General features: G+C 44.6%; 1 protein-coding gene across 3 annotated transcripts in view; it reads left to right on the top strand.

The window, feature by feature from the left end:
- GARRE1 (granule associated Rac and RHOG effector 1) overlaps nucleotides 1-15,236 on the top strand; it is a 96,911-nt gene that overhangs the window by 74,561 nt on the left and 7,114 nt on the right. For all 3 annotated transcript variants that reach the window (XM_047788614.1, XM_047788613.1, XM_047788616.1), the window contains exons 8-10: nucleotides 2,610-2,707; nucleotides 10,027-10,152; nucleotides 11,197-12,230. In XM_047788614.1, coding sequence (XP_047644570.1) covers nucleotides 2,610-2,707; nucleotides 10,027-10,152; nucleotides 11,197-12,230 — 1,258 coding nt within the window. The remainder of the gene's footprint in view (nucleotides 1-2,609; nucleotides 2,708-10,026; nucleotides 10,153-11,196; nucleotides 12,231-15,236) is intronic.

Genomic DNA, 15,236 nt, shown 5'->3' on the forward strand with positions numbered 1-15,236 from the left:
TATGCAATAAAATAACAATATCAACTCAGAAATGAGTTGTTTTTTTTTGTTTGTTTGTTTGTTTGTTTGTTTTGCCTCTTGTGAGAAGAATAACTTTTGCCAAAGTTGAGTGGGGTCAGGAAATCAACATCTAGCTTTTTGATCTGTGTAACCTTATGTACTTGATCCCACTTTCGAGATTAAATGACTGCTTTTTGAAAAGTCGTAGCATTTTTGAGATTATGGGAAGCTAATTAGAGATTAAGAAAACTGAAGAACTGCTTCTTAAACTAATTCCTGCTTTATTCATAAAGGGAGCTGTTGGGAGGATGCTGTCCTTTTGTTTGGTATGAGGAAGGGCTCAGGTGATGCAGCTCAGGGTGGTGCTGCCTTCTAGAGGGCCAGGTGGGGGCCTGGCCACAGTGGTGACTTACCCTTGATCTGTCCCTTAGTATAGGAACCCCTAAGAAAAAGGGTAAACTGGAGACCCCCTCCTGAAATGTGGAGGTACCCACTGCCTTGAGGAGACTGATCCATCTTCCCGAAGACCATTTTAGCTGAAACCAGGAGAATCATGGCAAATATGTTCTCCAGAAAGGAGTGGTAAAATGAGGCAGGAGGACTCAAAGGCCGTTTCGAGAAAACATCCGTTTTTTAAAACAGTTGCATGTTATTCAGAGAGCAGAAACCTCTTCCCAGTTCCCTACCCCTTGTTCCCGGGGCACCTTTGTGTGTGACTGACGGAGAACCTTTAGATGATTGTTCTGAGGGTGGGAGGAGAGAGGAAACACCTGCCTGTCCCAACAATGGCGATTACTTGGACAGGAAGTCTTTTCCAAAGGACATTTCGGACCAGCTGTGGGAACTCTCTTTACAGCCAGGGAAATCAGCTCCATTAGAGCCTGAATTTGCAGTCATAATAAACAGCTCTGCACGGCTTTGTCTCTGATGAAATGTTGCAGATTTTGGTTTTTAAAGTTGTTTTTTTGTTTTTCTTTTTCAGCTGCACACGTGGCATATGGAAGTTCCTGGGCCAGGGATCGAATCTGAGCCACATCTGTGACCACGTCATGGCTGTAGCAACGCTGGATCCTCAACCCTCTGTGCTGGACCAGGGATCAAACCAGCAACGCCACAGGGACCACATGGATCATTAACCCACTGTGCCACTGCAGGAACTCCTAAAGTGTTTTATGATTATTTTCTTAAAACTTTTTTTTAGTTATTTAGTGACTTCCCATTGTGGCTCAGCAGGTTACGAACCTGATTAGTATCCATAAGGATGTGGATTTAATCCCTGACCTTGCTCAATGGGTTAAGGATCCAGCGTTGCTGTGAGCCGTGGAGTAGATTGGCAGCTGCAGCTCCAATTCATCCCCTAGCCTGAAAACTTCCATATGCCGCAGGTTCGGCCCTAAAATAGCAAAAAAAAAAAAAAAAAAATTTTAGTTATTTAAAATATATTCATCGTTTTGTCAAACTTTTTATTTAAATTACAGATCTTTTTATATCATCTGTGTAGTATTAAAGACTCCCCTAGTTAAGAAGAAATCATTGAGAAGAGGGTTGTTTCTTCATTTTTCCTGAAGTCGTTATCTTTTTATTGATGGTTGAGGATAAAATAATCTTTAGGAAAAGCTTCATCCACTTCTGGCTTGTATTTCACTCAGTACAGATAGATTTTTCCAAAGTATTGGTTTGATTTTTTTTCTTTCTTTTTTTTTTTTTTTTGGGCTGTGCCTGGGGCATATAGAAGTTCCCAGGCCAGGGATCAAACCAGAGACACAGCAGCCACATGAGCCACTGCACTGACAACACCAGATCCTTAACCCACTGCACCACCAGGAAACTCCAGCATTGGTTTGATTTTTCTTTTTTTTTTTTGTCTTTCCTAGGGCCGCACCCACAGCATATGGAGGTTCCCAGGCTAAGATTCTAATGGGAGCAGTAGCCACTGGACTGCACCACAGCCACAGCAACGTGAGTCCTAGCCGCGTCTGCGACCTACACCACAGCTCACGGCAACACTGGATCCTTAACCCACTGAGCTAGGCCAGGGATCGAACCCACAACCTCATGGTTCCTAGTCGGATTTGTTAACCACTGAGCCACTGACAGGAACTCCTGGTTTGATTTTTAATGATATTTTAACTTCTTTCAAGTACATAAAGTTAAAAAAAAAATACTAAGGAGTTCCCTCATGGCTCAGTGGGTTAAAGATCCGATGTTGCCACTACACAGCTTGGGTCACTGCTATGGTGTGGCCCAGGAACTTCCACATGCTGCAGGCACAGCCAAAAAAAATATAGAGAGATACTAAGATAAGGAGAACAAAGCAATTCCTGATGAACCTATTTCCAGTTTGGAAGAAGTACTGACAATGAGTGCCAAGTTCAGTTCCTCCTACACCTTGAATTTGGTTTCTGTGCATTGACGTATTACTGATTTCAGTTATCTTTCTTACTTGCTGTTGTCCCCATGGGGGTCCCGACCGGCCTCTGTATAACCGCCTTGCTGGGGGACTAGTTCTTAACCAGAGTCACTCAGCATTGATAGGCTCGAGGATTGGATTTGTTCATGATCCATTTTCCTTCTCTGAAAGCCAATTGTTGTTTTTGTTTCTCTCTTAGGTGGTAGTTGACACGGCACAAATTGAAAATAAAGAAGCCTATGCCCCCCAGATCAGTTTAGAAGGCTCCAGAATCGTGGTTCAAGTCCCGTCCACATGGTAACGTGAAGTCTTACGTTAACACAAGCCTAAGCTCTGATTGAGGTTTGCACATCTTTGAAAGGATTGTATTGTTTTGGACTAGCCCCACACTAGTGTCATGGCAGGTCTTACTCCTCTGCAGTTTTATGGTCGGTGGTGCTGTCAGTGCCATGTGTCATGATTGTCAGTACAGAGTAAGAGAAGCCAAGATGTCTGAAGAAATAGTCTTATTGACCAATAATGTATTTAAAATGTTATATACTCATGGGTCATATTATCTTTTTATGCTTTTTAGGGCTGCACCTGCAGCATATGGAAGTTCCCGGGCTAGGGGTTGAATTGGAGCTTCAGCTGCTGTCCTACACCACAGCCTTAGCAACTCAGGATCTGAGCCACATCTTCGACCGACACCACAGCTCACGGCAAAGCCAGATCCTTAACTCACTGATCAGGGCCAGAGATCGAACCTGCATCCTCATGAGTACTAGTCAGGTTCGTAACCGGCTGAGCCACAGTGGGAACTCCCATACTATCTTTTTTTGTTACCAAGTCTACAGCTTTTGACAGGTTGTATCATTTTCTCTAAGTCCCCAGCATTTCTCTAAAGCTGAGCACAGAACATAGAATTCCTTCTTTCCTTTTGTCCGACAGCAACCCTGAACTGGAGCTCATATTACCACATAGCCAGTGTCATTTCGAATCTGGAGGCAGACTGAGCCATTTCTGTTTTTAATTATTTGATTATATTTATAAACTTAGTGTTTTTCTTATTTATTAAAACAAAAGCTGCTCCTACAAATCAATAAGAAATGGGCAAGGTACATGACAGGAAAACCAGAAGAGACATGGTCAACAAAGAGATGAAGAACACGTGTGACCTCCCTAATGAAAAAAGGCAGGCGAAGTAGGAGAACAACACAGGAGTTCCCGTTTGGGCACAGCAGAACCAAATCCGACCAGTATCCATGAAGATATGGGTTCAATCCTTGGCCTCGCTCAGTGGGTCGGGAATCTAGCATTGCCGTGAACTGTGGTGTAGATCATAGACGTGGCTCAGATCCCGCGTCGCTGTAGCTGTGGCGTATAGGCCGGCAGCTATAGCTCCAAATTGACCCTAGCCTGGGAACTTCCATGTGCCACAGGCGCAGCCCTAAAAAGAAAAAAAAAAAAAACGCAGCCCTAAAAAGAAAAAAAAAATGTCATTTTGCTCATCATGTTGTTAAATTGTTATAGAATAACAATACTAGGTTTGGGCCAGACTGTACAAAAACAGGCACAGACGCTGTTGAATAAATCACACAGCCTTTCTGGAGGGCAGTTTCATTTGTCAGAAGCCTAAAATAAGGGCTCTGACCTCAGCAGTTCCACCCCTAGGGATTTATGCTTGTGATGTGCACACAGATTCAGCTGAAGGATCAGTAGCGCAGCTTTATGAGTAAACAGCAAAAATTAAGCATATATTGGAAGACTTTTGTGGTTAAAATTATGAACAGAGTGAATATTTAACTATATAGAAAAGGTTTAAAGCATTGAGTAGGAAGAGATAGAGATAGTAACTAAAGTGGTAGCTAGGTAATACATTCCAATTTTGAGGGGCTGGAGGGGTTTTTTGTTTTTTTGGTGGGGGGAGGTTGGCCGCACCTGAGGCACATGGCAGTTCTTGGGCCAGGGATCAAATCCATGCCAGAGCAGTGATCTGAGCCACTGCAGTGACAACACCAGGTCCTTAATCCACTGAACCACAAGGGAACTCCTCAAATTGTATTTAAACCACTTCTTTTTGAAAGGTGATGGTCCAGTGGAGAGTCTGCCAAAACTGTTAGAATTTGTTGATATATCAAGTAAAGGTCAGTAGTTCACGTCCCAAGATCTCCCTTCTATGAGTTTCCTCCACAAATTTTTTGAATTATTGGTGTGGTACAATGTTAATTTATATACATATCTTCATTCCTATCAAACAGTAGATTAAAAGCTCTCTTTTTTTGGTAAGACTTTTGTGTTACTGAATTCTGTTTTTGTTTTTATTTTTTTATTTTTTAGGGCTGCTCCTGAGATATATGGAGGTTCCCAGGCTAGGGGTCCAATCAGAGTTACAGCTGCCAGTCTATACACCACAGCCACAGCAACGTGGGATCCTAGCCGCCTCTGTGACCTACACCACAGCTCATGGCAACACCGGATCCTTAACCCACTGATCCAGGCCAAGGATTGAACCCACATCCTCATGGATACTATCTGGGTTTGTTACCACTGAGCCACAATGGGAACTCCGTGTTCCTCTGTTCTTCATTTGTTTTCTAATTCAGGTTCTTATTGAAAAGTATTCAACTTAAGCAGGATTCTCATTTTAAAGATGATATTTTGAACTCTTGGATAATTGGGTGACTATAAACAGCTAGTTCTAAAAGGTTAACACTGCAGACTTCCAAAACTCTCCCTATGTGATTGATTTCCTTTGTCATTTCTTGCACCTCCTTGAAAAGACTTCAAAGACTGTGATTACTTGGAGTGGCTTCCTCTGCTGGCTACTTTTGATAAAAAATACAAAGTTTTCATCTTTTATGTTTCACATTACAAAATATGTGCTTATTGAGAAGAAGTCAAAAAGAAATGATTGCTTTACTCCATTTTGGAAAAAATGAAATTATTAGCAAAGCTAGTTAAGAATTTATTATATGCTTTGCTTTTAATAAAATGAAGTGACTAGCTGCCAGATGTTTTTTGTTTTTTGGTTTCTTTTTTGGCCACACTCATGGCATGCAGAAGTTCCTGGGCCAGGGATTGAACCCGCGCCACAGCCACAGCTGTAACCAGAGCCACAGCAGTGATAATGCCAGATCCTTAACCCACTGAGCCATGAAGGAATTCCCAGATGTTTTATTTTTTTCCCCAAAGAGAGTAATACTTTATCTAGATTTTTTTTTTTAACCTGTCGTATTTAAGATGTTTACCCATTCTTTCTTTCACCAAATATTTACTGAGTACCTACTATATGGCAGGCACTGTTCTAGGCTCTGGGAATTTAACCATGAGTAAGACAGGCAGGGTCCCTGTCCCTAACAGAGCTGGCTTCACAATGGCATGGGGGTCGGGGAGGGGACAGCTGATAAGCTATAGGAGTTAAGTTCAAACACTGGCAAGCGGCTGAGGGGAGTGAGAGTAGAATGACATCATGTGATAGAGAATAACTGGGGTAGAGCTGGCAGGAGAAGGCTATTTTGGATGAGGAGGTCAGTCACGAAGGGTCTCTTTGACGATGTGACATTTGAGAGGAGTCAGCCATGCAGAGAGCAGGTGCTTTCCCCAAAGCATTCCAGGTAGAAGGAACAGCAAACGCAAAGGCCTGCGGAGTAAAGCTGCATGGCTGGAGATACACTAGGTGGTGGTGGAGACTGAAAGAGAAGCTGGGACTTGCAGTGTCCCTGAGGGACTTGGCTTTTATCTAAGAAAGGATAAAGGCTTTCACACCAGTCCCGGTGATTTGTCAAAAGAAGGGATTTAGTCTCTTAAGGGGATTTTATTGATCAACTCTCAAGACTGATGAATAAAATAAAAATGCCGATTTGTTGATTTTTAGAAAGAAAAATGGTTGCCAGGAATTATAGTACTCCTTTCTGCATGACCAGAAGATGCTCTCCTAGTGGGCAAACCTGTAACCAGCCAGATCACAAACAGAAGTTGAGTTGGGAACATATAGCAAGTGTGTCCAGGTGACCGTTGATTCCAGGTTGAGAGAATTGGGTGCATGAACCTCGGCCAGGTCCGCTGGCCAGGAGTCCCTCACAGGTGACCAGGGTCTGGTTGGGCACTGGCAGAGCTTACCTTGTTTGTTTGTTTGTTTATTTGTTTTTAAATAAATTTCATTTGAGTATAGTTGACTTAGAAAATTGTGTTAGTTTCAGGTGTACAGCAAAGTAAATCATTCTTTTTCAGATTCTTTTCCCACATGGGTTATCATCCAGTATTGAGTAGATTACCCTGTGCTATATAGTAGGTTCTGGTTACCCATCTGTTTTGTTTATTTGTTTGTTTGTTTGGTTTTTATAAGCAAGCTTTTTTTTTTATTAGAGTAAGTTGACTTATAGTGTTGTGACAATTTCTGCTGTACAGCATAGTGACCCAGTCATACATATATATACATTGTTTTTCCCATCCTGTCTTCCGTCATGTTCTGCCCCAAGAGATTGGCTATAGTTCCCTGTGTTATGCAGTAGGACCTCACTGTTTATCCATGCTAAGTGTAATAGTTTGCATCTACCAACCCCACACTCCCTGTCCTTCCCACTTCCTCCAGAGCTTGCCTTGTTGCTCACCTTTTCCAGTGTTTCTGAGGTTGGCCACCTCACATTCTCATGGCTCTCTTTCTTCACCAGCCAAAATCATGTTGCGAGGGCTTGCTGCCTCCTTAGGAAGGCTTCACAAGTATCAGTTTCACCATTTAACTCTCTGAGTGCCAGGTTCCCCTTCTCAGAAAAGGCCTCTTGGTGGAGATGCCCTGGATGGGCAGTGGAGACCCGAATGGTAGGAAGCAGCTCAGTGGGGAGTAGTCTGGGCAAAGGTGACAAGAGCTAAGGTCCTGAGATGTGGGTGGGCCCAACATATTCAGCACGTGTGAGAAGGCCTCGAAGCTGGAACAAGGTGACGGCACAGAGAGGTGTGACCAGAGAACAGGAGGGCCAGGCCACAAAGAGCCTTTAAGGGCTGTGGTGAGGGGTTTTATTTCAGTCGTGACAGGATGCCACTTGAGGCATTTTATTTTTGTTTTCGGCCATGCCTGCAGCATATGGAAGTTCCCAGGCCAGGGATTGAACCCATACCCAAGCAGTGACAATGCCAGATCCTTAACCTGCTGAGCCACCAGGGAACTCTTTTTTTGGCTTTTCTTTTTCTTTCTTTCTTTCTTTTTTTTTTTTTTTGCCACTGGAGAATTTTGGACAGGGGAATGGTGTGTTCTGATTTGTGCTACAGGAGGCTCACTCTGCTGATATGTGGAGGATGGGCCTTGGAAGGATAGGAGTGAAAAAAGGGAGACTGAATGGAGCCAGTCCTGAGACCCATGTGCTGGTGGTGTCTTAGAGTAGAACAGTAATGAGAGAGGTAGTGGAGGTGCCTGGATTCAGATTGTTTTAGAGGAAGAGCTATCAGGATTTGCTGATAGATTGGATGTAGAAAGTTAGGGAGCTAGAGATGACTCGTGTTGTTTACTTGCAGAGGAGGGCATAGGAATCGGAGTGGGTTTTGCAGGAAGAGAGGCATCAAAAGTTGTGCTGACCAGGCTCTCTGGCTCTCTCTCTCGCTCTCTTTTTTTTTTTTCTCTTTGCTTTTTAGGGCTGCACCCGAAGCATGTGGAAGTTCCCAGGCTAGGGGTTGATTTGGAGCTACAGCTGCCAGCCTACACCACATAGCAATGCCAGATCTGAGCTGTCTGCGACCTACACCGCAGCTCACGGCAATGCTGGATCCTTGACCCACTGAACAAGGCAAGGGATTGAACCCACATCCTCACGGATCCTAGTCGGGTTCATTAACCACTGAGCCACGAAGGGAACTCCTTGACCAGGCTGTCTTTGAGCTGCCTGGTAGGTGTGTAAGGACTGTCAAGCACACAGTGGGATGAGGGTGGAAAAGAGGAGGAAGGTCTACACTGATGAAGACGTTTGAGAGTCTTCAGCGCAGGCAGGGTCTGTAAGCCCCAGGACCACACGAAGTCCTCCAGGAAGAGAAGACGAAGCCTGGAACGCACCACCATGCAGAGGTAGGGGAAGGAGAAGCAGGAGGACACCAAGAAGGAGCTGCCAGCCAGGTAGGAAGAAAATTGAGCAGATTTGGGGTCACCAAGACTGCAGAAGGCTGTAATCGAGAAGGAAAGAGATATTGCTCAATACTGCTGAGAGACCGAGTAAAGTGGGAACAGGTAACTGACCCGTGACTTTGGCATGGTCTAAGTTGTCTAATAAAAGCTATTTTAGTGGAGTTATGGGGATAAATGCTCAGTCAGAATGGGATGAGAGGAGAATAGGAGGTAAGGAAGAGGAGACTGTGTTTTTGTTAAAATGGGGAACAGAAGAGTTCCCTTGTGGCTCAGCATGTTAAGGATCCAGCACTGCCACTGCTGTGTGTCTGGTTACAGCTGTGGCTCAAGTTCAGTCTCCGGCCCAGGAACTTTTGCATGCCACAGCATGGCCCCAAAAAAAAAAAAAAAAAAGTGGGGAGGAGCTTCCCCTGTGGCTCAGTGGGCTAAGAATCCGACTGCAGCAACTCAGGTCACCATGGAGGGCACAGGTTCAATCCCCAACCTGGTGCAGTGGGTTAAAGGATCTGGCGTTGCCACATCTGCAGCACAGTTTGCAGCTGCTGGCTCAGATTCAATCTCTGGCTCAGGAATTTTGGTGTGTTGTAGGTGCAAACATTAAAAAAAAAAAAAAAAAAAGGAGAGAAGTAGGATAGTATCTGGAGTCGAATGTGGGGTTAGGAGGTCTTTGGTGAGACTCCTTTATTTGCCAGAGGGAATATCCCGGGGGGAATAGGATGATTACTTGAGTGAGATCCTTGGGAAAGCAAGAGGGTACATGGCATGCAGTGCTCAGGTGGAGGGTCAGCCCATGGCAAGAGCAGGGTATGACTCCAGCTCTGACAGCAGGGCCAGGCGGGTTGTGTGCACAGACACTGGCCACCTGGGGGGGATTCGTGGTCAGGGTAGTTGAAACAGATCTCATCTGTGTCTGTGTTTTCTCAGTTAAGAGTTGAGAGAGGAAAGAAGGGGAGATGGTAGGCATAGCAGAGCTTTGCAGGGGCAGGGTGTGTGTGAAATAGTCATCCTGGAAAGGGAAGAACTTAATTTACAGAAAGACCATGTTTGTTGCTTACCTGAAATATTTGTAGTGAGTCCTGGTTGGCAGGCTGATTTTTTTTTTTTTTTCCTTCCACTGACCTTTGGTTTCTCAGGTACCAGTATGAAATGCTGTAGAGGAAGGGAGGGGTGGGGCGTTAGGGGAAAAGTTTGCAAAGAAGGAGGTGCTATGCCAGGCCACGGAGTCTCAGCAGGGTAGAGGGGAATGTCAGGGTGGAAGCCGGTGTTGGGCCATGAGAGGGCACTAGGGCCCCTGGAAGGCACCCTCTGCCCTGAACTTCTTTCCTCCCAAGCAGACTCTAGACAGTTAGAAATCCATGGAGACCCCAGATGCTATTGCTTCTTCTGGGTTTTGCAGAGCCACAGTTAACTGAATTTTTCTTTGGTGCCAAAGTACGTAAAAGTTGAGGCCTTCTTTGTAAGGCCTGCTCGAAACCCCTTTGCAGAGAAGTGCAGCCCAGACTCACATGGCCTGGTTCATGCCTAGGTGCCTGAAAGAAGACCCTGCTACTATGTCCCTGCTGCAGAGAAGTCTTGATCCCGAGAAGACCCTGGGCCTGGTGGACGTGCTCTACACGGCTGTGCTGGACCTCACCCGCTGGAGGGCAGGGAGGTTGGTGTCCCCGCCTGTCACTTGAATTAGTTTATGTTCAGTTCCTCCTCTAGGGACAGTGTGACCAACACAGGGTCCTATGAGTTCGTGTCACTGATAGTATGTGAGTATACAAGGCACGAAAGGGAGCTTTTTTGGCAGTCTTTTATTTTGGAATAATTTCACACTTAACAGAAAAATTACAGGAATGATACAAAGAATCGCTTTCTGCCCTTTATGCAGATCCCCCAGTTTGTTTTATCATTTCAGAGTTAAGTCTGTCAAGAGGATTTTAACCCAACTCACATTCTCCTTATGAACTAAAAGAAGGAAAATGTTTTTAAAATGAACTTATACCTTGCATGAACTTTATTTATATCTGAAAATAGTTGACAGCTGTCAGATTACTTCTTTGTGAATTAACTTTTGAACTAGTAGGGACCATAAATATCTAGCCATGGGCCCTCCACAGATCCCTCATGAGCACACAGAGGCCCAGACATGCCCTTTCTATCTCTAGGGCCTTCTTTCAGTGCTGGAAAGAAGTATTCGGAAGACTTTGGAAGTAAAAACCACCTCTTTTTGACACTGTAAATTACTTCCAAGGATGACAGTGCTGCATAGTATCCCTGAGGCCTGGCCGCTCACCCCTCTCTGCTGTGTGGGTTTGTCCATTGACCCTCTGCTGTATCTGCCAGCCCCCCAGTCCCATCGTCCAGGTGCAGAGCTGGCTTACTGCCTCTCCCACTCTAGCCATGATCTACTCTCCTGTGCCACAGTCAGAAGGTTTTATTCAAACTCCTTAGGCCAGAATCCTAATGTAATTTAGGTGTTAGACATGGTAAAAATAAAATAATAATAAATGTAGATAGCAAGTGCTTAGATTATGTACTCTTTAAAACTCTTGGGTGTTTTTTTATTTATCTATAAAAATAAATGAACCTGATACCAAACAGAGAGGTCTTTTTATTCTTAAAGTCTTTCTTAAATACCAAGGAGATCCATTTAGTTGTATAATTTGTATATTTGTCTTTTTTTTTCTTTAATGCATTTCTTTTTAAATAGGGAACAAGCTTTACCCTGCATACAAATCCAGCTTCAAAGGGAGATCTGTGATTTTGGAAATCAGACTGACTTGCCTTCTGGAAATGGAAACAAATCTTCAGGTGGCCTGCAGAAGACGTTCTCCAAACTGACATCCCGGTTCACCAAGAAAGCTTCATGTACCAGCTCTAGCAGCAGCACAAATTATTCCATTCCAAATACCCCTTCCAAAAATATCTTCATAGCTGGGTGTTCAGAGGAGAAGGCCAAAATGCCCAGTAATATTGACTCAAGGTTACAAAGCATCTTGAACATTGGTAATTTCCCTAGGACTGCAGACCCTTCACAGTCAGCTCATAATTCTGGTAATCAAATGGCCAATGGTTTTCTCATGGAGAGGCGTGACAGCTTCCTGCAAGGGGATGATGGCAAGGACGAGAAGGGTATGAACTTACCAACCGATCAGGAAATGCAGGAAGTGATAGATTTTCTCTCGGGTTTTAACATGGGCCAGTCACATCAGGGCTCCCCATTGGTGACAAGACGTAACTCTGCTGCCACAGCCATGGTGACTGAGCAGAAGGCAGGAGCCATGCAGCCACAGCAGCCATCACTGCCGGTGCCCGCTCCATCACGGCCACCCCAGGCTGGGACACACACACCTCTGACACCCCAGCCGGGCCTGGCACCTCAGCAGCAGTCCCCAAAGCAACAACAACCCCAGGTCCTATACTATCAACACCTGCTCCAGCCTGTGGGACCGCAGCAGCCCCCACCCCAGTCTCGGGCCCCTGGAAAATGGGTGCACGGCTCAGCCCAGCAGCCAGCACAGCCTGTTGGAGCAGGTCTTTCTCCCCTTGGCCAGTGGCCTGGCATAACTGATCTCAGTTCTGACTTGTACAGCTTGGGTCTAGTGAGCAGCTATATGGATAATGTGATGTCAGAAGTTTTGGGGCAGAAGCCACAGGGACCTAGAAATAACACCTGGCCAAACCGTGACCAAAGCGACGGAGTCTTTGGGATGTTGGGAGAGATTCTGCCTTTTGATCCAGCAGGTAAGTGAGCCCGCCTCCCTACCTTGGGGTTTTAATATAAATATTCGCACTGAGGACCTCATAGGGCCCTCTGCTGTAGCAGGGTAAGTCACTGGGAGGCCTTGACTTAATCCACCTTTAGAGATCCTTTCTCACTCTCTGTTGACAAGTATGGGGCAGCTCCACAGAGGAAGGAAACAGTAGTGAGAGTGAGTCTGAGAAGGTAAGTGGAACTAATTTTCTCACTCTACAGAGGATAGGATTGAGGCTGAGAGAAGCTGACTGGCTCAAAGTCCCATTGTTCAAGAGGGCTCCAATCTAGGCCCTTCCAGTCTTGGAAGCCCTTTGTAGGCTGCTATTTTCCTGCTTACATAACCTGTTCTATGATTCTTTTTTGCCTAAACTCTAGAACCTGTGAAAGTGGTAAGTCACCCTCCTGCCTTCAGAAATATACCTTCTCCTGGCCTACAGACTATGAAAATACACCAGAGTCATCTTAGGAAATTAGAAAAATGTAGAAACAAAACAAAAATAAACTAGGAGGGGCAATTAAGAACGAGTTGTTGTACACCTGAAACTAACATAATATTTTAAATCAACTACAGTTTTTTTAAATGATGAAATTAATTAAATGTAAAACTATAGTAGACATTACAATGTCTACTGTAAGTCTCAATAAAGAAGTCTGAAAGAAGGGTCTTTAGAAGACCAATAAAATAGAGAAACCAATGTATCATGATCCTGATTAAAAGAGAGCAAAGAGAAACAAGATTAGGAAAGAGGGAGTTCCCGTCGTGGCGCAGTGGTTAACGAATCCGACTAGGAACCATGAGGTTGCGGGTTCGGTCCCTGCCCTTGCTCAGTGGGTTAACGATCCGGCGTTGCCGTGAGCTGTGGTGTAGGTTGCAGACGCAGCTCGGATCCCGCGTGGCTGTGGCTCTGGCGTAGGCCGGTGACTGCAGCTCCGATTCAACCCCTAGCCTGGGAACCTCCATATGCCGCGGGAGTGGCCCAAGAAATAGCAACAACAACAAAAAGACAAAAGACCAAAAAAAAAAAAAAAAGATTAGGAAAGAGAAGACATAACTACAGATATAGGAAAGATTAAATATTTTAAAGTTAGATAGTACCACATATTATGTGATGACAGCATATTTGAAGACTGAATGAAAAATGGATTCTTTGGTGTTCCTGGTGTGGCTCAGTGCGTTAAGAACCTGACATGGTATCTGTGAGGATGCCAGTTTGATCCCTGGCCCTGCTAAGTAGGTTAAGGATCCCACGTTGCTCTGGCTGTGGCGTAGGCTGGCAGCTATGGCTCTGATTCAACCCCTAGCCTGGGAACTGCTATATGCCACAGGTGCGACCCTAAAAAGAAAAAGGAAGGAAAAAAAAAACCTTTAAAAAAAGAAAGAAAATGTGGATTCTTTTCTAATAAAGCATACATTACCAAAATTGCATCAAGACTTGGAAAACCTGCCCAGATATGTTCTAGGAGAAGAGATTGGAAAGGGAATTATGAAGACAATGTGATTTTACCATGAAAACTTTTTATGAGTGTTGATAGATGCAAGAAAATCCAGCAGTGTATAGAAGGAGTTGGATCTCGTTCATTACTTCAGTAGTGTAAGGTAGTTCGGCATAAGGAGCTCTGCTACTGTATAGTAATCTGTCATTTCACCAATAAGTGAGAACAAGTCCTACAGCAATAGATGTTATAAAGACAGTTGGTAAAAGACACCAGCAATTCTTAAATAAACCCCTCAAAGTAAAACGTTAGTAGAAAGAAATGTCTTTTTTTTTTTTGTCTTTTTGTCTTTTCTGGGGCCGCACCCTCGGCATATGGAGGTTCCCAGGCTAGGGGTCTAATTGGAGCAGTAGCTGCCGGCCTATGCCAGAGCCACAGCAACACAGGATCCAAGCCTCGTCTGCAACCTACACCACAGCTCACGGCAATGGCAACGCCAGATCCTTAACCCTCTGAGCAAGGCCAGGGATCGAACCCGAAACCTCATGGTTCCTAGTCAGATTCGTTAACCACTGAGCCACGACGGGAACTCCAGAAAGAAATGTCTTGAATTTCAAAAAAAAAAAAAAAAAATTCTTATCTACCAAAAGCCAATAGCAAAGTCATTCCAGTTAAAATCAAGACCCAGGCAGTGTGGCAGTTGCTACTACCAATAGCATGTAACATTGTCTTGAACATACCAGCAAGTGCAACAAGACAAAAACAAAGGAAAAAATAAAATAAGGAGTTCCCGTTATGGCGCAGTGGAAATGAATCCGACTAGGAACCCTGAGGTTGTAGGTTCAATCCCTGGCCTCGCTTAGTGAGTTAAGAATCTGGCATTATTGTGAGCTGCGGTGTGGGTAGCAGATGCAACTCAGATCCCACGTTGCTGTGGCTGTGGTGTAGGCTGGCAACTGTACCTCCAATTTGACTCCTAGCCCGGGAACTTCCATATGCCTCAGGTGCGGCCCTAAAAAAGCAATAAAAAAAAAAATTAAAAAAAAAATCTAGGGAGTTCCCGTCGTGGCGCAGTGGTTAACGAATCCGACTAGGAACCATGAGGTTGCGGGTTCCATCCCTGCCCTTGCTCAGTGGGTTAACGATCCGGCGTTGCCGTGAGCTGTGGTGTAGGTTGCAGACGGGGCTCAGATCCCGCGTTGCTGTGGCTCTGGCGTAGGCCGGTGGCTGCAGCTCCGATTCGACTCCTAGCCTGGGAACCTCCATATGCCGCGGGAGCGGCCCAAGAAATAGCAACAACAACAACAACAAAATCTAGAATTAGTAAGGGAACCTCATAGGTGGTAGAAATGGATTACCTTTTTTCTTCTAATTTAGCAAATGATATACAGAAGTGGGAAATATATTTCATTCACAAGGGCTGTGAAATATTGGAAATAAATATAGCAAATATTTCTATAAATAACCACCAGAAGAGAAAATTCTCTACTAAATGAACAAGCATTAACTATTAAAGGAAAGAAGTGGTTTTGTATGTCTTCTCAGAATTCCTCATACAT

The sequence above is a fragment of the Phacochoerus africanus genome, chromosome 8 (assembly GCF_016906955.1).
Source record: "Phacochoerus africanus isolate WHEZ1 chromosome 8, ROS_Pafr_v1, whole genome shotgun sequence".
Taxonomy (NCBI): domain Eukaryota; kingdom Metazoa; phylum Chordata; class Mammalia; order Artiodactyla; family Suidae; genus Phacochoerus; species Phacochoerus africanus.